The 17467-nt window shown below is 46.6% G+C and overlaps 1 protein-coding gene across 1 annotated transcript; it reads left to right on the top strand.

Annotated features, from left to right (window-relative positions):
- Window positions 1–4297: 4297 nt before the first annotated feature.
- LOC110078884 (NXPE family member 1-like) lies at window positions 4298–17313 on the top strand. Its single transcript, XM_078379610.1, has 6 exons — window positions 4298–9558; window positions 10779–10839; window positions 11558–12254; window positions 13445–13506; window positions 14321–14536; window positions 15604–17313. Exons 1-6 carry the CDS (start codon window positions 9475–9477, stop codon window positions 16137–16139), a joined length of 1656 nt encoding a protein of 551 aa, XP_078235736.1. The 5' UTR covers window positions 4298–9474; the 3' UTR covers window positions 16140–17313.
- The last annotated feature ends 154 nt before the right edge of the window (window positions 17314–17467 follow it).

Consider the following 17467-nt stretch of genomic DNA (forward strand, 5'->3'; position numbering starts at 1 on the left):
TGTATCGGTTTGCTCTTCTGCCAAACTAGCCTTAACGTCTGATGTTAACGAGGGAGGGATGGTGGTTTTTCCACCCGCTCCTCTCATTAGCTGCCCGTAGGCTTCTCCGAAAATCCCAGAAGAGAAATTCAAGTGAAAAACAAAGTGGATTTTAGCCCTTAATTTGTCTGATTTCATTTTTATATGAGTAAGTGGGTTCCAGCCTTCGCTCTTAGTCTTCTCCTCCCTCAGAAGGCAGAATTAATAGAAATGTCAGCTTTTTACAAGACTTTTAGCTTTCCTTGTGGTATTAATAACTCCATCTTCAACTCTGTTATGCCTGTAATTCTGAAAAAAAAAAAACGTGGCTGACCACAACAGGGTTGCCATTTCCTCTTGCAAATTAGCTTCTAATGGGTAAAAATGCCGTTTTTTCTTTTTCTTTAAATGGGTAAGCATGCCTCTCTGCTCTGGTGGTGTAGGCCACTGGGGAGGCAACTGGTATAAGCGATGGTGGAATGCCTTTCCTGATGTAGGGAAGCGGCGCTTCTTCATTGCCAGCTGGGTTTGCACAGTATAAGATGCAGAATGGGGCACCGTGCTGCGTTTGGGAGCTGAGTCCTTAGACTCTCCAGGCTCACAGATCAATGGCCATGTCAGTAGGGGTGGGGAGAGGATTATGGGGGTTGTAGTGCCTGCCTCCACAGGAACTGCGCACACGTCCGTAGCAGGGAGCTCCACTGAACATCCTTCTGTGGGACGGGCGTCTCTCCAAACAAAATGTTGGCCTGTGAATTTCATATCTCTTGAATTTACTTCCCCCACGTAAGTGCACTGGGAATGGACACTGCTCGGCAATGGGTCATTTTGTCCTTGCTTAGGGGGGCCTCCTGGAGCTTGTTACTCACCAGTCACCTCCTGGAGGCCACAGAGAAATGTTCTCTCTTCCCTGATTTCGAATTTGTCCTTTTGCTTCTCTGGAACTCTAAATAAACATGGTGACGTTCTCGTAACCGGTTCCAAAATATGCAAAACCTCCAATCTAAGGGAAACTGGCTGAATTTGCAGAAGGGGGAGGCCCACCAGTGGGTGGAAGGGGGGCATTTAATTAGATGGCTTGATCATCATCACAACCATCATCCTAATGTGTTCATCTGCACATCAATGCACTTGCACCAGTTGGGTCTGTCCTACTGGCAAAGAACAGGGAACAGATTTAAAAATCTCCTTTTTTTACCAGACCTTATACGTTATCGCCATCTAGCGATAGCCATCTGGAGCTGCAATGCTCATTCCCCTGACAAAACCAGACCTTTAAAGAACACTTGTGGTTAGAACAGGGAAATCCTTGAGTGCAGGAAACATCTGAGTCTCGCGGCGAGAGCTTCTCACGCCTCCAGGAATATACACGTCGGCTTGCTTTGTTTGGTGCTTGTTGGCCTTAGGGACTTCGCATGAGGTTGCATGGAAAATAAATTCTGAAAGTTGACTTCAGTCATCTCTTCACCCATTAGAACATGCTTTCTGCTGTAAAAACAGGTGAGCTATAATGGCTTTTTCTGGACTCATCCGAGTACAATATTTCCAAGGATGGGTCAAAAACTGCTTCCACATTTCAGAGAAGGAGACGCTTCATTTTGTACATTTTCGGGTCCGAAGCTTACCAGGAAAGGCCGCTGGTCCCTCTTTCCCTCACTTGGGGGGGGGGGGGAAGACGACATGGCAAGGGGTAGCAGCCAGATGACATTTTTAAATGATGAAAAGAAAGAAGAAGAATCAGCAGCCACCATCAGATCTGGGCTGAATCATCCTTGGCCCCTACCACAATTCGCTGCCTCTCACTGGTATAAAAGAAAGAAGGGAATTTGAATTTTAAACCCAGTTTGGGTAAAGTGATTGAATTTTGAACAAACAGCCATTCTTGATACTGAAACTTTATTCTCACTCGGAAAGAAAGCTGTCCGTCAGAAGCACTCCCAATAAAGCAATTACTCCAGTGTGAAGATACATATACTTTTTAAAATCATTGTGTATGAATGGAAGCTTCACAGTTTGATTTTTTACCAATCCAAGACATTTTGCAGTCTGAATTCAGAAGCAGGGAAGAAATGATTGGTGAGTGCCGGATAGATTGACAGTCACCCCTGTCCAGAAAGGTCCCTCCCCCAGCCACACCTACTAAAGGCAGCCTGCAAGGTTACAAAAATCCAACAGAAAAGGACATGTTGCCTTGGCAGAGCTGGGTGGACACTCGCTAATGAAACTTCCTTGGGTCGAAGGTCCCTTGGCCAGAAGCAGAACATGTTCTTCTAAGCCAAGTGTTCTTGACTTTCCGTGCCTTATAAACATATGTCACCATTCCTTTGAAATATAGAGGAGCTGCTCCTACGTATGGCATCGGAATTGGCCCACTGTGTTAAGGTCCAGGCTCATGCAGAGGCACTAGAAAAGATGATCCTGTCTTCAGGCCATGAGAAGGAATGTTCCCTCTGAAGGAGGCCACACCAGCGACTCTTGCTCAACATTTCTTTACGAGAAGTTCTCAGAAGAGGAAAAATAGTAGGGCGAGGTTCGATCACATCCAGTCCTTGCTACAGACAGATTGGGAACTGTGTTTAGGAAGGCCTGCTGCTTTTGGATAATCTTTGGAGAAGAAGTATCTTTCCAGGAGCTATTTTATAGAATCACAGAATCATGGACTTGGAGGGGGCCTCTAAGGCCATCAAGTCCAACCCCTGGCTCATTAGAGCTGGAGGAATCCAAGTCAAAGCAGATTGGACAGAGGGCGGTCCAATTTTCTCTTGAATGCCTCCAGTGTTGGAGCCCTCACCACCTCCCAAGGTCACTGGTTCTGTTGTCATACTGTTCTAACAGTTAAGAAATTTTAACATGACTTACCGCAGTCTCCACCTTTTCTATTTTGTATCTCACCCATTGCTGTATCAAAAAATCGAAAACCCACATAAAGCCTACTTTGCCAGGGAAAGACGTTTATGTGTTTATGGGCCTTCAAGTCCCATGTTTATCATGGACATTAATGTTTAAGGACATAAAAATTACAGTAGCACAGGAGATGGTTATTGTTTGAAAGACAGTGAGAATCCCATTTTACTGCTCTAGCAGCTACAAAACAGAAAGATAATAAATTCGTAGTGGCCAAACTCCAACTGGAGAAATAGCACATATCTCAGAACCATATCCGTTTAATCCTTTTTGGTAACGGAAGTCAGGCTAGGAAAGCCATGCAGAAGGCGGTCATTGGCGTGTGACAGTCCTATGCAAAGCATAAATGAATGACCACGGAAGTCAAGGCTGCAAACACAAAAGGCTATAAAAAACAAACAAGACCAGCCTTCATTTGCACATGCTGGTCTTTTATGAGCATCTCAAGGTGAGAATTCAGGTGTAAAAGGTGCTATTTGGAGGGGAGTGCCAATTCTGTTTTATATGTTTACCCAATGCCCAGGTAGAAACCACACTACTTCTTTGTATTGTGTCACTGCAAACAAAATGCAGGATTTCTGTATATTGAACATCCTCTTCGGTTAGCAATTTTATGACACACTCTCCGAAGGTCCACGTTCCCTGGATTGCTACTTTTTTCAAGGTGACATAAAGGCTAGGATCCAAACACATGCAAGTGGATGCTTGTGCCAACATATTCAAAAGCACCCCCCTAACACTCTCCTCTATATATCCAGCCAGGGGCGAAAATGTGCTCCCCCCCCCTTGGTGTGGAATTTGCTTTTTTGTTTTGGATTTTTGAACATTTAGAGGATCCCACTTTGAGGAGGAGGTGGCTCTCAACCCCCTCGCCACCCACTAGAACAGAACTCAGTTGTGAGTGTGTTCATTATTAAGTATGCTTTTTAAATGACTGGACAAAAGGATGTAATTCGTGGTTGTTTATTTATTGAATTTAGTAAGCACTCCGTACTGAAGTTTCCAGAGTGGTGTACAGTGGTTATTAAGGTGGAATAAAATCACATACATTCACGTACGAACAACTAGCATTAATTAGCCCGGGGGGCAATCCTTAAAAAAATATCATAGTAGGTACTACACACATTATCTCAGCTGGAAGGGTAATCAGGAGGAGAGTGTAAAAAGCCCAGCCTGGCCCAGTTTGGTCCAGGAGCAGATTTTTTTTTTCAGAATTATGACACATGAATCCACCCAAGAAAGGGAAATGTCAATAGCTACCCATCAACCTGCCAACCTGCCAACCCGCCAACCCGCCAACCCGCCAACCCGCCAACCCGCCAACCAACCAGCCAACCCACCAACCCACCAACCCACCAACCCACCAACCCACCAACCAACCAACCAACCAACCAACCAACCAACCAACCAACCAACCAACCAACCAACCAACCAACCAACCAACCAACCAACCAACCAACCAACCAGCCAGCCAGCCAGCCAGCCAGCCAGCCAGCCAGCCAGCCAGCCAGCCAGCCAGCCAGCCAGCCAACCAACCAACCAACCAACCAACCAACCAACCAACCAACCAACCTTTCCCCTGTTACGGGCAACCTATACATTGGCCTGTCGGCACCACTTTCTCATGGACCATAGCTCGGCCCCTCAAGTCCTCAGATTTGTCCTCCTCCTATGCATGGAAGATGATGAATATAAAAGAGGAGAAATCTGCCGTACACAGTTTCATCTGTTTGCAAACATACATTTTTTTCTATCCCAAGATCAAGTAGGTTTAGATCCTGCACACAAAACAGCTGTGGATTCAGCGCACCTAAACCTCCCCATTCTTCCAAGATGAGAAACACCGGGCTAGAAGCTTGTCTGTCTGTGACACCTTCTTCCTTAATTCATCCCAGCTCCTGGATTTTGCAGGGTGGGAAAATCAGGGGCTGCTCGCTTTCGACTCACTTCTCTGTGAGCAGGTGAGAGGCATTTGGCACATGCTCAGAGGATTACAATTAATCACTCCAAACAAAGCCATTTGTCTTTCCCTTTGTCCTTCCGCAGCCTGCCACCACCTGCCTATTGGCCAGGTAAATATGGGCTGTGTGTCCAGGGTGGCTCTTTTGTTCACATCTCTCACCTGTCACTTGTGATAGACGGAGGAGGAGGAAAAAAACCAGGTTGGTGGCAGGGGAAAGGAAACCACTGGGAGGAGAGAAGCTCCTGGAACTAGCAGAGGTGAGCAGATTTGGTGAGTATAAGGGGTCGGCCAACAAAGGACCAGATCCATCTCCAAAGCATTTCCACACCTTTTATAGGGGAACCAAATATTCGAATATTCACCTTGATCTATTTTGAAGAAGAATAGCTGGGCTAGTGTCATATGTCTGAGGAGACCATCTGTTCTGCATGTCTTCTCTTGCACCTTGGAGACTAAGGTATTTTCTGAAACTGGATCGAGTTCTTTAATTGGCCAACCACAACTTCCAAAGCAAGCGGGTGGCAGTCCGTGAAAATTTCATGCCAAAGGCACGTGCGAAAGGTTCCGAGAGGCAATCCATCTCAACTTTGATCTTCTTCTTTTCCTACAACCTTCCACCTTGGAAAAGACAATAAGGCTGGGAAAGGTGGAAGGTTGTAGGAAAAGAGGAAGAGATGGATCAGATGGATCGACTCCCAAGTGGAGTTTGCACTTTTCCCACCTTCTCATGATGTGCCCAAAGTAGGAGAGCCTCAGTTTCCTCATTTTTGCCCCTAGATATCATTCAGGCTTGACCCAGAGATATGCTTGCTTGCTTCCTGGTCCTCCACGGTATCCACAAAGCTCTTCTCCGGCACTGCATTTCAAATAAATCTCTTTTTTCCCTCATTCCCCTATCAGTTTTCTTACTATCCGGCTTTCACACCTTTACACGGTGAATGGTGGGAGTACCAGAGTGTGGATAATCTTGGTCTTAAGTTTCCAGTGACACATCCTTCCACTTGATGATCTTTTATTAATTCCTTCATTGCTGCCCTTCTGAGTCTCAATCTTCTGGTTTCTTCGCTGCAATCTCCCTTTGGATTGATGATTGAACCAGCAAAAATCAACAGGGCTGGGGCCAGCCTAGGCTCCCATGGACACTTTACTGGGTTTGCAGGCGCCTGAGAGTTTTCTGGGTCTAAAAGCCCTTTCTTTGAAAATGGCAGTAAAAGAAAGAGCACACAACTCTTTTGATCCAGAAGCATGCAGAAGTTAAAATAGGATTTCTGGTTGATTTTTTGCAGATCCCCAAAGGTCTCCAGCTCCTCATTTGTTTCACAACCACAGTCACAAAATGAGGATCTCACTATGTCTCATGATGTTTCTGTATCTTAAAAGGGTGCTCACTCAAGTGTGAAAAAGATGTGATTCGTCGTTGTTGTTTTAAATAATCCTTAAAAGGAGATGCATGCAGGTCATCAAAATTGTCTTTGGAATGTAAACCACATCTGTTTGCATGTCTTTTGGAGAAAACCGAGCATTGGGGGGGGGGGGGAGAGTCAGTGCATTTCTGTTCCATTTTCAGTATTGATGGCTGTTGTGCGGAGTAGTAAAAGCAGCAGCAGTGGATGAGCTGCTTGTGTCTTTGTGATCAATCAGCCTGTTATTTTATCCTTATGATGATGTCTACATTTGTATGGGTGCTTAGCTTCACAAAGGGAAAAGACATGAGTTTTGTGAAAAGGCAGGAATTCTGTGCAAGCTGCATTTAACACAACCAGTGAAAACCACAGCACCACACACACACACGGCACCCATATGTGTTCACAATCCTCATGTGCTTTGGGGAGGCCCTTTCTATGTCACCCCCCCCCCAATCTTGGGATTGAAACAGGAAAACAAGTTGATCCTATGAGCTTCGACTCTGCCCGTCCTTGTTGGAAGGTCCTTCTTCTCCAGTCCGGAGTGTTCACCTACTTTAAAATGTGGATGGGGTGGGTGTATTTTTGTTTGTTTGTTTGTTTGTTTTGGCATTTATGGAGAGGAATAAATATTAGACTTTGGAAAAAGAAGAAGGAAAATATCTAAACAAAAAAATGTAAATTCAGGGACGGGTTACGAAAATGTGCTACAGATGACAAGCATGAGGGGAAGGTGAGCGAAGCAATAGGGGTATCCTCCTGATTCTAGCGGCTAGATCTTACAGGTCTGCAGAGCAGAGTATTTGCTTTGCAGAAAAGTACAGACAGAGCACATAATCAGGGCAAGGGAAAGTGCCGTGTTTGGGGTCAGGTCACCTCGGGGGCAAGGTCTCGCATACAACAGCTTTCATCGGATGCATCCGTGGTCAGTCCACTTCGGAGAGAGCAGTTCCAGATCCAAGGCAAAAAGACGGTGAAAAGGGTGAGCAAAGAAGCCGTCCAGGCTTCGAGCCAGTAAAGTCCAACCGGAGAGCCAGAAGGTCAAGGAAAGGGAGCCCAAGAAGAGAGTCACAGAGAGTGGAAGGTCTGGCAGCAAAGGCTTGGTCAGAGTTAGGCCCAGGGGGTTTAACAGAGAGGTCAGAGGCAGACACGGCTTTCCTACAGCTTCTCTAGGAAGCTGGAACTTACGGCCCCTGACACGGCGTGTGTGTGTGGGCTCCATTCTCAGCTCAGGTGTAAGGACATCAGCATAAGGTTTGTCAAGGAGCAGAGCTCTCCTCTTGAGGAGTACTCCATGCCCTAGGAGCATGAACTCTCTACCCTGAAAGTCCAAGATCTTCCGACGTGGTCTGGTCTCCAATGCCCTCTGGCTTCTTCAGAAAAAGACATGAGATCCAAAGTTTCTGAAAGGCTGATTTCGTTCCAGTTTTTTTGTATTTAGAGGAGCATCAGCTGTCCAAAAGAACATGTCTTTTCCAGGACTTCCAACCTGATTTTTTTTTTTAAGACCCAAAGATTCCAGCAATAGAACCTGGGGTTTTCAAGGTGCAGAAACAAGCTTTACTATTCAGTCATGGCCTTATTGCTCTTATTGTTATTATTATTTTTCATTCCATCCTCCAGACTACCATCTTCAGCGGTCCCATCAGGCAAGTGGGCTACGTCACTAGAGATGGTGATAAGGGCTTCCTGATTTTTGCACTCCCCTCAGGAGTTATTTTCGAGTAATATGACAAGGAGAATAAAAATGGATTGCAAGCAATTCTTATTATTTTAATGAGGAAAAATAAAAATTTGCACCACATTGTTGAAGAAGGTAAGGCACATTGTTCCGTAATCCCTAGTGTTCTGATTTAGTTCTGGTTGTAACCTGAATTAATATACGGGCATTCAACTTAATTTTTTTAATCAGTTGAAGATAGCAGAAACAGCCCTGGGTCAGGGAACACTGGCATTGCAAGCTCTAAACATGTAGAACAGTAGATAAAGGAGACAGAAATAGAAGAGATTGTTACAAAATTGGACCAGCTGATCCCCAACGTGACATTTGCGGATATAAAAGCCACCGCAAATGCCACAGACAGCCAGGACACTTACTCTGTGGGAGACCACTTGACGGTCCAACTGGATCTCTACGACCACGTGGGGAAGAGAAAGGAGCACGGAGGAGATTTCCTATGAGTGAGGATCTGCTCGCTGAACCTCGAGGCTGGCGCCTCGTGAGGGAAAGACCCTCGGAGGGCCCTGCAGGGCCTCCAAAGAGTTGCAGAAGAAATCCCAGAAGGGGAAAGTGGACTTGGGAGAAGGTGGGGAGGGAAAGAAGAACGAAAACCACACCTGGAAGAGGTTTTAAAAGAAACGGTTGCAAAGTGGCATGGAGGTGGGACGTAACACGGGTGGAACTGTGTTAGGTCCTTAAATGAGGGAATGGCTTCTTTAGGTTGGAGACATAGAACGGAAAGTGGAACCTTTCAGCACATGTGGTGGACTCGTTAAACGAGGAGGAAGGACTGGCTGATGATTTTTAAAGAGATTTCGAAATTATGAGTACTGATGGGGAAATCGGCCCGGCGACAGCTCTTTTGAAGAGGGTTAATCACAATCAGGGGAAGGGGGAAGAAGGGGAATGATGTAATTACTATTACGGTAACGGTGGCAAGACAGATATTTGCAAGGAACTCCAAGAATAATAATCAGATTCCTGGGGGGGGGGGAAACAGTATAAAGAAATGTGGCACCGGGCTCTTAACAATGAAATAAGGTCTGAAATTAAGATGAGAAAAGGCATATTGGGTGCAAACGATTTTAGTTGTGGGTTTTTCAGGCTCAAGAATCCATTATTTTTCTGGAGGGAAACAGGCGAATAAATATAAAGCAAAATAAATAAGTACATTTGTCCCGAGGGCAGCATGGAGTGGAATGTGTACGTTATAGTTTGTGTTTTTTGTCTCCTATTTGTTCGGTTGGCCTCTTTGCTAAGTTTCATTTCCATGTTTTGCTTTTAGTTGACTTATTGTTAAAAAATACAGAAAATATTTCAAAAAGAAAAGAAGTGAAGGTGGATGAAAAAAAAAGCAGCCTTTTGCTGCTTCCTTGCTTTCCGGCAACCTGTCGCCCCTCCCAGGTTGGGCTTAAAAGCAGGTGACTCCTGTCTTGGGCGTCTCCTCCGACGGATCTTCTTCTGCCATGAGATGGCCCTCAGGCTTTGTGGCCCTTCTTCTTCTAACCATCATCATCCTCAGCTACACCCTCCAGAAAGTTGAGTTCAAGGTAAAAAAAAAAACTATCAATAAAAATGCTCAACCCTTCCATGGTTAGGCAAAATCCTTACTTTTCAGGTAGGCTTTTTAATTAATAAGCAAAACAATTGCTCCACCCAGTTGTTGTGGGTTTTTCGGGCTCTTTGGCTGTGTTCTGGAGGTTGTTCTTCCTAACGTTTCAACAGTCTCTGTGGCCATGGGCATCTTCAGAGGACAGCAACCTGTGCTCTACCCATTTTTTAAACTGGGTGCTAAAATGCTTTTAAAATTGTTTTCAGTGGTGGCTTTAATGTCGTGATAGGTTTATATCCATCTGTTATTTCAGGGTGTTTTTAATGGAGATGACTGCAAAACGATTAACTCTGGCCAAACAGAAATTGCACAAAGCTGGTCCGTGGGTGTGTTGTGACAGGGGATGGCTACACTAGCAGCAGAGACCGCGTGAGCGTGGGCCACGTGGAAATGGACAGGCTCGGTGAGAACCATCGAATCAAGCCTGGCCATCCGCAGGGAAAGGGCTCCGGCCAAACGTCGTGACACGGCTTAATAAGCGATCTACTTCTGGGTTTTGGCTAAAGAATCAGTATCCCTGCTAGGCAAAGGGCAGGGGAAGTGAAGGAAAATGTATATACACCTGCCTTTATAATGTTGGGCAAACTGAAGACTTGTTCTGGATGAGTTCCAGCGATCACACCTGTAGTCAGCCTCACAAATTGTTTACACCATTTTGAACCCTCAGCCATTCCTCCCTCCCTCTGTATCTGTGTGTGTTTGTGTTTGCGTGTGTGTGTGTGTGTTCTTAAAGGACACAAATTTTGCAGAGACGGTTTGGTTGGTGCGCAATATGGAGACCTTGATGAGGAAAGAAATAGACAAGCACAAAATCAAACCCACCTGCTTGCCTGGAGGTGAGGAGTCCTGACACGCTTGAACACTGCTGGGTGTCTCCTCCCGTTGTCATGTTGTGTCCACCCAAACGAGAAAAGAGAAAAAGTAACTGAAGTTCATACTTCTAGAGAGCAATGTTTGGCTACGTATTCCTGGAGGGGGAATCCCGTGCCCTGCACACGGATGTAATTTTGCTACAGCACTGCCATTTAACTGACGGTGTTTGTTTTCCCATTGTTCCTCAGAGCCAAATTTGCCTTTTGATGCGAATTCCAGATAGTCAAGCAGACAGCATATCCCTCTGAGCACCAGTAATTATGTTTTTCTCCTTCCTTCTTCCAGTTCAAAATATACGGAAACTTTAGGAATCATCTTGAAGCAGCCTGGGCTGCCACAGGTAACGGTAAGCCCCTTCTTCCTTTTCATTTCCAAAACTATGTTGACGATGGCACAGTTACAGCTCTCTTGAACAAGGCAGAACCAGGATACAACGAGCTGTCATAGCTTAAAAACCTTTGGCTTCTTTGAGGACAGGCAAGGCAGCATCCCCAAGTCAAATGTCATGGGACATGGAAACAGACCAGAGACCTGTTAAGCCGCTCTCACCAGAAGGAGAACCCAAGAGGACAGTAACAGCCAGCTCGGGAATCCTGGCTTCTCATGATTTACCAAAGGGATCGGTGGGAGAAATACTTCTTTCTTATCATATTATTCCCCTCTTACTGGAGGCCGGCTATCACACGGCAATCTTGGTTTCGGTTGTAGCAGCCCATGAGAAACAACATTGTGTTGCTTCTTGTTTCTGCTCTTCTTTTCTTGAACAATATTTATTACTGTACTTAAAGAAAGTACCATGTGTACTGAACTTCCTGCTACTCAAGATTAGTTTTGAGTTTTATCCAGGTTTTGTTTTGAATGACATGAATTCCGTATGATAAACGTTGATGGGAAGAAAAAGCTCTTCCTGGTATTTCCGCTTAAAAGGTCAGCCGAGGAGCCCAGAAAGTGGCTGTCCAACAAGGTAGTCCTTGTCTAAATAGACCTGGAGGGCGAATGTCTTCAGACACAACTTCCTATTTAATGCAATAGAATGTTAAACCCTGAAATTCATTCCGCCCTAGGTGTCAGTAGCACAATACGGCCAACGAAAGATGGCATTCTGTATCATCTTGAGATGGAGTGGTCAAAAAAGGAGAAAGAGATTAAAAATATCCTTCAAGAACTGGACCAGCTGATGCTGAATGTTACTTTCAGGGATATAAAGACCGTCACAAGTGCCAAGAACAGCCAAGCCACCATCGTAAACCGCCAGGACGCTTACTGCGTGGGAGACCACTTGGCGGTTCGACTGGATCTCTACGACCACGTGGGGAAGAGGAAGGAGCACGGAGGAGATTTCCTACAAGCGAGGATCTACTCGCTGAACCTTGAGGCTGGCGCCTCCGGGCTTGTCCAGGATCACGGGAATGGGACGTATCTGGTTGATTTCACTTTATTCTGGGAGGGGAACGTCAGCGTTTCCCTCTTGCTCATCCACCCCAGTGAAGCTGTTTCTGCTCTTTGGAGAGCGAGGAAGAAAGGCTACGACAAAATAGGTTTCACGGGTAAATTTTTAAACGGAACTTCAGCCGTCAACACTGAATGTGGTTTCAAGCTGAACCGAAGTCTGGAACTGTGCGCTTATCTGGACGAGAGAGACCAGGAGGCCTTCTACTGCGTGAAACCCAAGAATGTGCCTTGTGAAGCTTTCGTCAGCCTGAAGTCCTACAACACACCCATCTCGTATCTCACAGCCTTGGAACGGACTCTTTTAACGAGGTATTTACTTCCTCCTCAGTTTCCTCCTGTTGCTTCAGTGTCGGGCAATGCTAATCTGTGTGTTTGGTTCCTTGAGTCTCAGGTCAATGGGGGGAAGGCCTATAAAATAATACTGTTCTCGTCATTGCCGTTGCAAAAGGTCATGTAGAGCTAGAGAAGCTGCACGAAGGGCTGACCCACAATGATGAGACATTTCAGCAACTCTTCTAGGAGCAAGAGATGCCACACCTGGGTCTGTTTTGCTGGGTGGGGGGGAAGACTCATAAGGCGAAACACAAGATAGGGGCACATAATTGTCAGGAGAAGGTTTTCTCCTTTCCTCACCGTGCGTTGGGTTTGTTGATGCTGCCTGGGGAAGATTGAGGATAGATGAAAAGATGTATCTGTGCATAGTTAAAATGTGGGATTTCTGCCCACTATATATGTATTGATGGCTACCATGTTGGTCAGTTTCAGAGGTGGACTGACCCATTTCAGAGAGCATTAGACTATCAGAAGCTATCAGTTAGGATGGCTCTAGATCACCTCCGCTCTTGGAAGCAGAATGTCTGATAAGTGAGAGTGACTCCAGGTTCAACAGTGACCCTTCAACTGCCTCGAAGGGTGAGGGACTCCCCTCAACCGGAGGCTTTTAAACTGGGCCCTGGCCCATGTGCAAGTCTCCTTCCTCAGGGGGGTTTCCGGCTGCAGGTGTGGGGCCACATCTTGACCCAGGCAGGTTGGTTACAACAGCCAGAATCCTATTCAGGTGAGCATTGTCCAACTGGCTGCAGCTAAGTGCAACTCACTGAGGAGGCGCTGCGACATAGCTGTGCAACCGGGCACTCAAACAAGACGCAACTGAGATGCACCCTGAGGAAGTTGTCAATCGGGCACCATTAGCCACGGAATTTTATCTGCTGAATTCACCTGAACTGGTTCTGATGAACCACCCTCTTCTCCTGCTGCTTTGCATCTGGAAGGTGCAGGCATCGTATCAGATCCATTGCAATCCAGTTCCCTGATTTGAGCCCACAAGGACGGGACATCTGAACAACCCCTTTGTTTCTGAAGCCAACCCATCCTTCCATGTCCAGAAGGGAGAGTTTGATGGGACCATGAGGCATGATCAGACCAATGGGGCTGTTCAAGATCCATACAATGTTGTCCATTTTTAACCAGATGAGTCCTTTTTTTCTTTCTCGTGGAAGGTCTAACGTGGGAGTCCAGATCCCTCACGTGCTTGGGGATATTCATGTCGTCTCCTGCAAAAGTGAGTTGAATGTCTCTCGGTCTTCACGAAAACTTGGGTGGCGACCGTGAGCAATAGCCTCTTTTCTCTCCTTCCCCATTCCCAATCCTGTGTCCGCTTTGCCACATTTTCCAAACAAATGGTGGTGCAAAACTTCTTTCTTCTGTGCAACCACCTTAATTAATTGTTGTTCTTCTTTGGCTGCTTGGCTCATTTTCTTGTCTTCAACTTCCTTTTATTTTTCCTTGTGGCTTTTACTTCCTTGGAACCTGTGAGCCAGATATAAGAAATCTGGGAGTGTTAAACCACTCTTGTCCATGAGATTTGGCTGTACACAGAGTCAAGAGAGAACAAGCGCTGTTTATTTCGAGTGGCCACTCGGGTCCCCCAGACACGTGGGACCTTGACCCAAAAGTACAAAGAGCTTTTATGCCTTCTAACCACAAGGAAATAAAGGTACAGAAAAATTGTCATTGGCTGACAAGTAGATCAAGGCATATACCCTATGCATCTATCCAAGGGATCTACCCCAGCATCTACCCTATGGAATCCAGTATGCATTCTATAGGGTTGATGCTGTAGAAGCATCTTTTACTTTCATGCTCACAAACCCTTCTGAAAATCGTTGGTGTATGTAAACGAATACTGAATCATTGTAATAAAATGGCAGATGGTGATATTGGTGATGGCAATGATGATGTGATGATCATTGTTGTTCTCCTGGTTCCTGTTTTGGGAACTCTTGAGTTCTGACAAATAGTTGTAGAGGTGCCGCTTAGCCATTCCCATCTTCTGCTCACGGCTGATTGCTTTCCCGTTCTTCCCTCTTTCCCAGAACGGAAACCGGCAAGTGAGAAATGCACTTTTGGGGTGAATGTCCCCTTTCCTAGTGGCTTTGTGTGGCAGAACCAATGGCACCCCCTTTCCTGTGATCTGCGTGCTTTTGACACTGTGGACCACCTTACCACCTGCTTGAAGGGAAAACTGGTTTATCTCCTGGGAGACTCGACCGGGCGGCAGTGGATTGAGAGCCTGACAAGGAGAGTACACAGTACGTCCTTCCGCCTAGAAATGATGCACCACAGTGCCGGGTTGCCTAGACTGCCCTTGCCCTTGTTCGAATTTGTGAAGAAACATGAAGATGGGGCTTAGCACCCATATCGAGCATTTCACACAAAACCCTTGTATTTGCAGGAGTGCAAGTTGCAAAGGTTTTTCTGTGCAACGTACAAAGTTTTTTTTTGTCTGCAAAATGGCCCTCTGCTGCTGATGGCGGCGGCTCTGGTGTTTTTACTCTTGTGTAAACTGGGGGGGGGGAGGGATAATCTCACATAGGTTGACAATTTTTTTTTCACAGTCTACTGAGACATCTGAAAGGAAAGGAAATTGTGGACTCTGTCACATCCTTAGCCTCCTACCCATAATTAATTTCTTAATCAAAGTCCATCGTCTCTCGGCCGGTGCATGGACCGACGATGCCTTCCGTAGGGCTTTGTAGCCACGGGGAAACTGGCACCAGGGAAGAGGTTCAAGGTGAGAAGGAGGTCATTCCCAGAGGCTCTTCGGGGTCATCTTCAGTTCCTCTAACACAGGGCTCCTCTATTCAGAGAAATTGTAATAAGCCTCTGAAATAAGCTACCTATCGACATCACCAAGAGCAGAAATGAAATGCTGGTCAGGTAGAAGAAAGAAAATCATCCCATTGCTAAATAAATCTTGGGATGTTTCTTTCTCCACATAATAAATGACATCAACACACCCATGAGCATGGAGCCGACTGCCCCGCAGAGTTTTCTTCCATAAATATGACAATTTCCCAGTGGACAATTAGTAATAATAACAACCATGTGCTGTCAAGTCAGTTCTGACTTATGGTGACCCTTTTTCCAGGTGGAGAAGACTCAGAAGTGGTTTCCCCTTTCCTCCTCCTGCACCTTTTGCCTGAGGCCACCCAGGCTGGCTCTTCTGCCGGGAGGCCTAGTGGGGGAATCGAACTGCCAACCTCTGGCTCCACAGCCAGAGACTGAAACCACTGAGCAATCCAGCCAGCATGTGGGTAGATGTTAGTAAATCAAAACCCAACATCTGCACTGACGCTGCGTGTCTCTTCCCCATTAGCTCTTCGGTATCTTGACAGCCACGGAGCTGGAAAGCACAAGAACCTGATCGCTGTGGACCCGGCCCAAAACATTCAGATCCAGTGGAGAAAACACCACCACCCTTTAGTCACGGGCCACGAGTACCTGGTCACAGACCACAGCTATATCGCTCAGGAGATCGACAAGGTGGCTGGTGACGAGGCCACGGCCGTTATCATAGCCATTGGCCAACACTTCCGCCCCTTCCCGCTCGAGCTGTTCCTCCGAAGGGCCCTTAACGTGCGGAGCGCCATCCGCCGCCTTCTCCTGCGCAGTCCGGGCACGAAGGTCGTTCTCAAGGGAGAAAACGTACGAGAGCTGGACGTCGACCAGGAGCGATTCAGCGACTTCCACGGCTACGCCCAGTACCTGGCGGTCAAAGAGATCTTTCAGGACCTGAATGTGGTCTTCATCGATGCCTGGGATATGACGGTGGCTTACGGCACGAACAATGTTCATCCCCCAGATCACGTGGTTTGGAATGAAATCAAAATGTTTTTAAACAGCATCTGCTGAGATACTGAGGTGACTCCAGGATGATGCTCAAGATGGTGCATCGGCAGCAATGACACTGGAAGACATGGTTCATTCCCCCCCAGTTGGTATTAGAGGTGTGGAAAAGCCGAAATATGCAGATACCTAGACACAGACCCTTCGTCGCTCTGGATTCCCCTAAGAATATAAGATGGCATCTCCCACCTTCCTCTCATCCTCAGATAATATTTCCAATCACTGCCTCTGGGATGCTTAAGGGAAGGGCTGGTTCTTGATAGCCAGGGTCTTCCCACCTGCTTGCCCACAGCACCTGAGGTAGCCTCCCCAGAGCACGGAGCCTCCTCCATACAGGGCTTGGGGAAGTTACTTTTCAGACTCATCATCATCATCATCATCATCATCATCATCATCATCATCATCATCATCATCATCATCATCATCATGTGTTCTCAACTTGACCTTGACATACGTCAACTTTTCCCTTGGTCTAGAGTACTTATGACTCCTTTCATTGTTGTTTTTTCAGGGGTGTCCTTCCCGGGGCATGGCTTCTTGCCCGAGGCTAGACTGGCCGGGCCCCTCTCCCGCGAGGGGAATCAGTGGGGCATCCAGGCTCTGGCTTCGCAGCCGGGTGCCCAGACTCCTCGAGCTATCCTGCCAGGCCCTCTTTTTTTTTTTTTTTTTGGATGACTCTCTTTCTAAAGCCATTAAATTCGGCTTTTATCTGTTTTTATTCTTCCAAGCCGTTCTTGACCCGCCTCGAGAGCTTGCTTTGAGAGGAAAGGTAGGGTACAAATAAATAAGCAAACAAACAAAACCCCACAAAACCAGAACAATTTTGCGGACAGGTGACGGAGCGCTTAGGGGCTGGGCGGAGTGGTCGCTGGACCGTGTGTTTTCTAAATGTGTCACAATGTGAGGCGGACTGGCAGGGAAGGGTGAACATTTTAAGGCCGTTGTTGTGTGTAGAGTCTGTCTGAACAGTGGGTCTGGAATTGGGATGTCGCAGAGCGGTGTGCGGTGCTGTGTTATGTGTGAAGGCTGGAGGCGAATATAAAATTAGGGTGGTTTTGCCCTTCAGATGGAGCTCCTCGTTCCTAGCAACTGACTTTTCTGTCTTCCGTTGACTCCCCATTCCCCCCCCACCCAAAAATGCCTTCTGTTGGGTCCCCAATAAAACTCCCCTCGTTATTCATTTTAAGCGCATGTGACTTTCCATCTGGGGCATTTAACAGGCAAGCAATACAGCCGATGACAACTGCGGATCCGGAGAAGCCGCCGCCAGCGTTTCCAGCCAGTGGGACGTTCCACTCTGCTGCCCATTGGAATATGAACACCAGCTGGGCCGA

This window comes from Pogona vitticeps, chromosome 8, assembly GCF_051106095.1.
Source record: "Pogona vitticeps strain Pit_001003342236 chromosome 8, PviZW2.1, whole genome shotgun sequence".
Lineage (NCBI taxonomy): Eukaryota > Metazoa > Chordata > Lepidosauria > Squamata > Agamidae > Pogona > Pogona vitticeps.

Bases quoted from the DNA above. Each gene is read 5' to 3' on its own strand.
- LOC110078884 (XM_078379610.1), top strand. From the start codon at position 9,475: ATGAGATGGCCCTCAGGCTTTGTGGCCCTTCTTCTTCTAACCATCATC. The intron at 9,559-10,778 runs GTAAAAAAAAAA...TCCTTCTTCCAG, and splicing joins TCCAGAAAGTTGAGTTCAAG to TTCAAAATATACGGAAACTT. The intron at 13,507-14,320 runs GTGAGTTGAATG...CCTCTTTCCCAG, and splicing joins TCATGTCGTCTCCTGCAAAA to AACGGAAACCGGCAAGTGAG.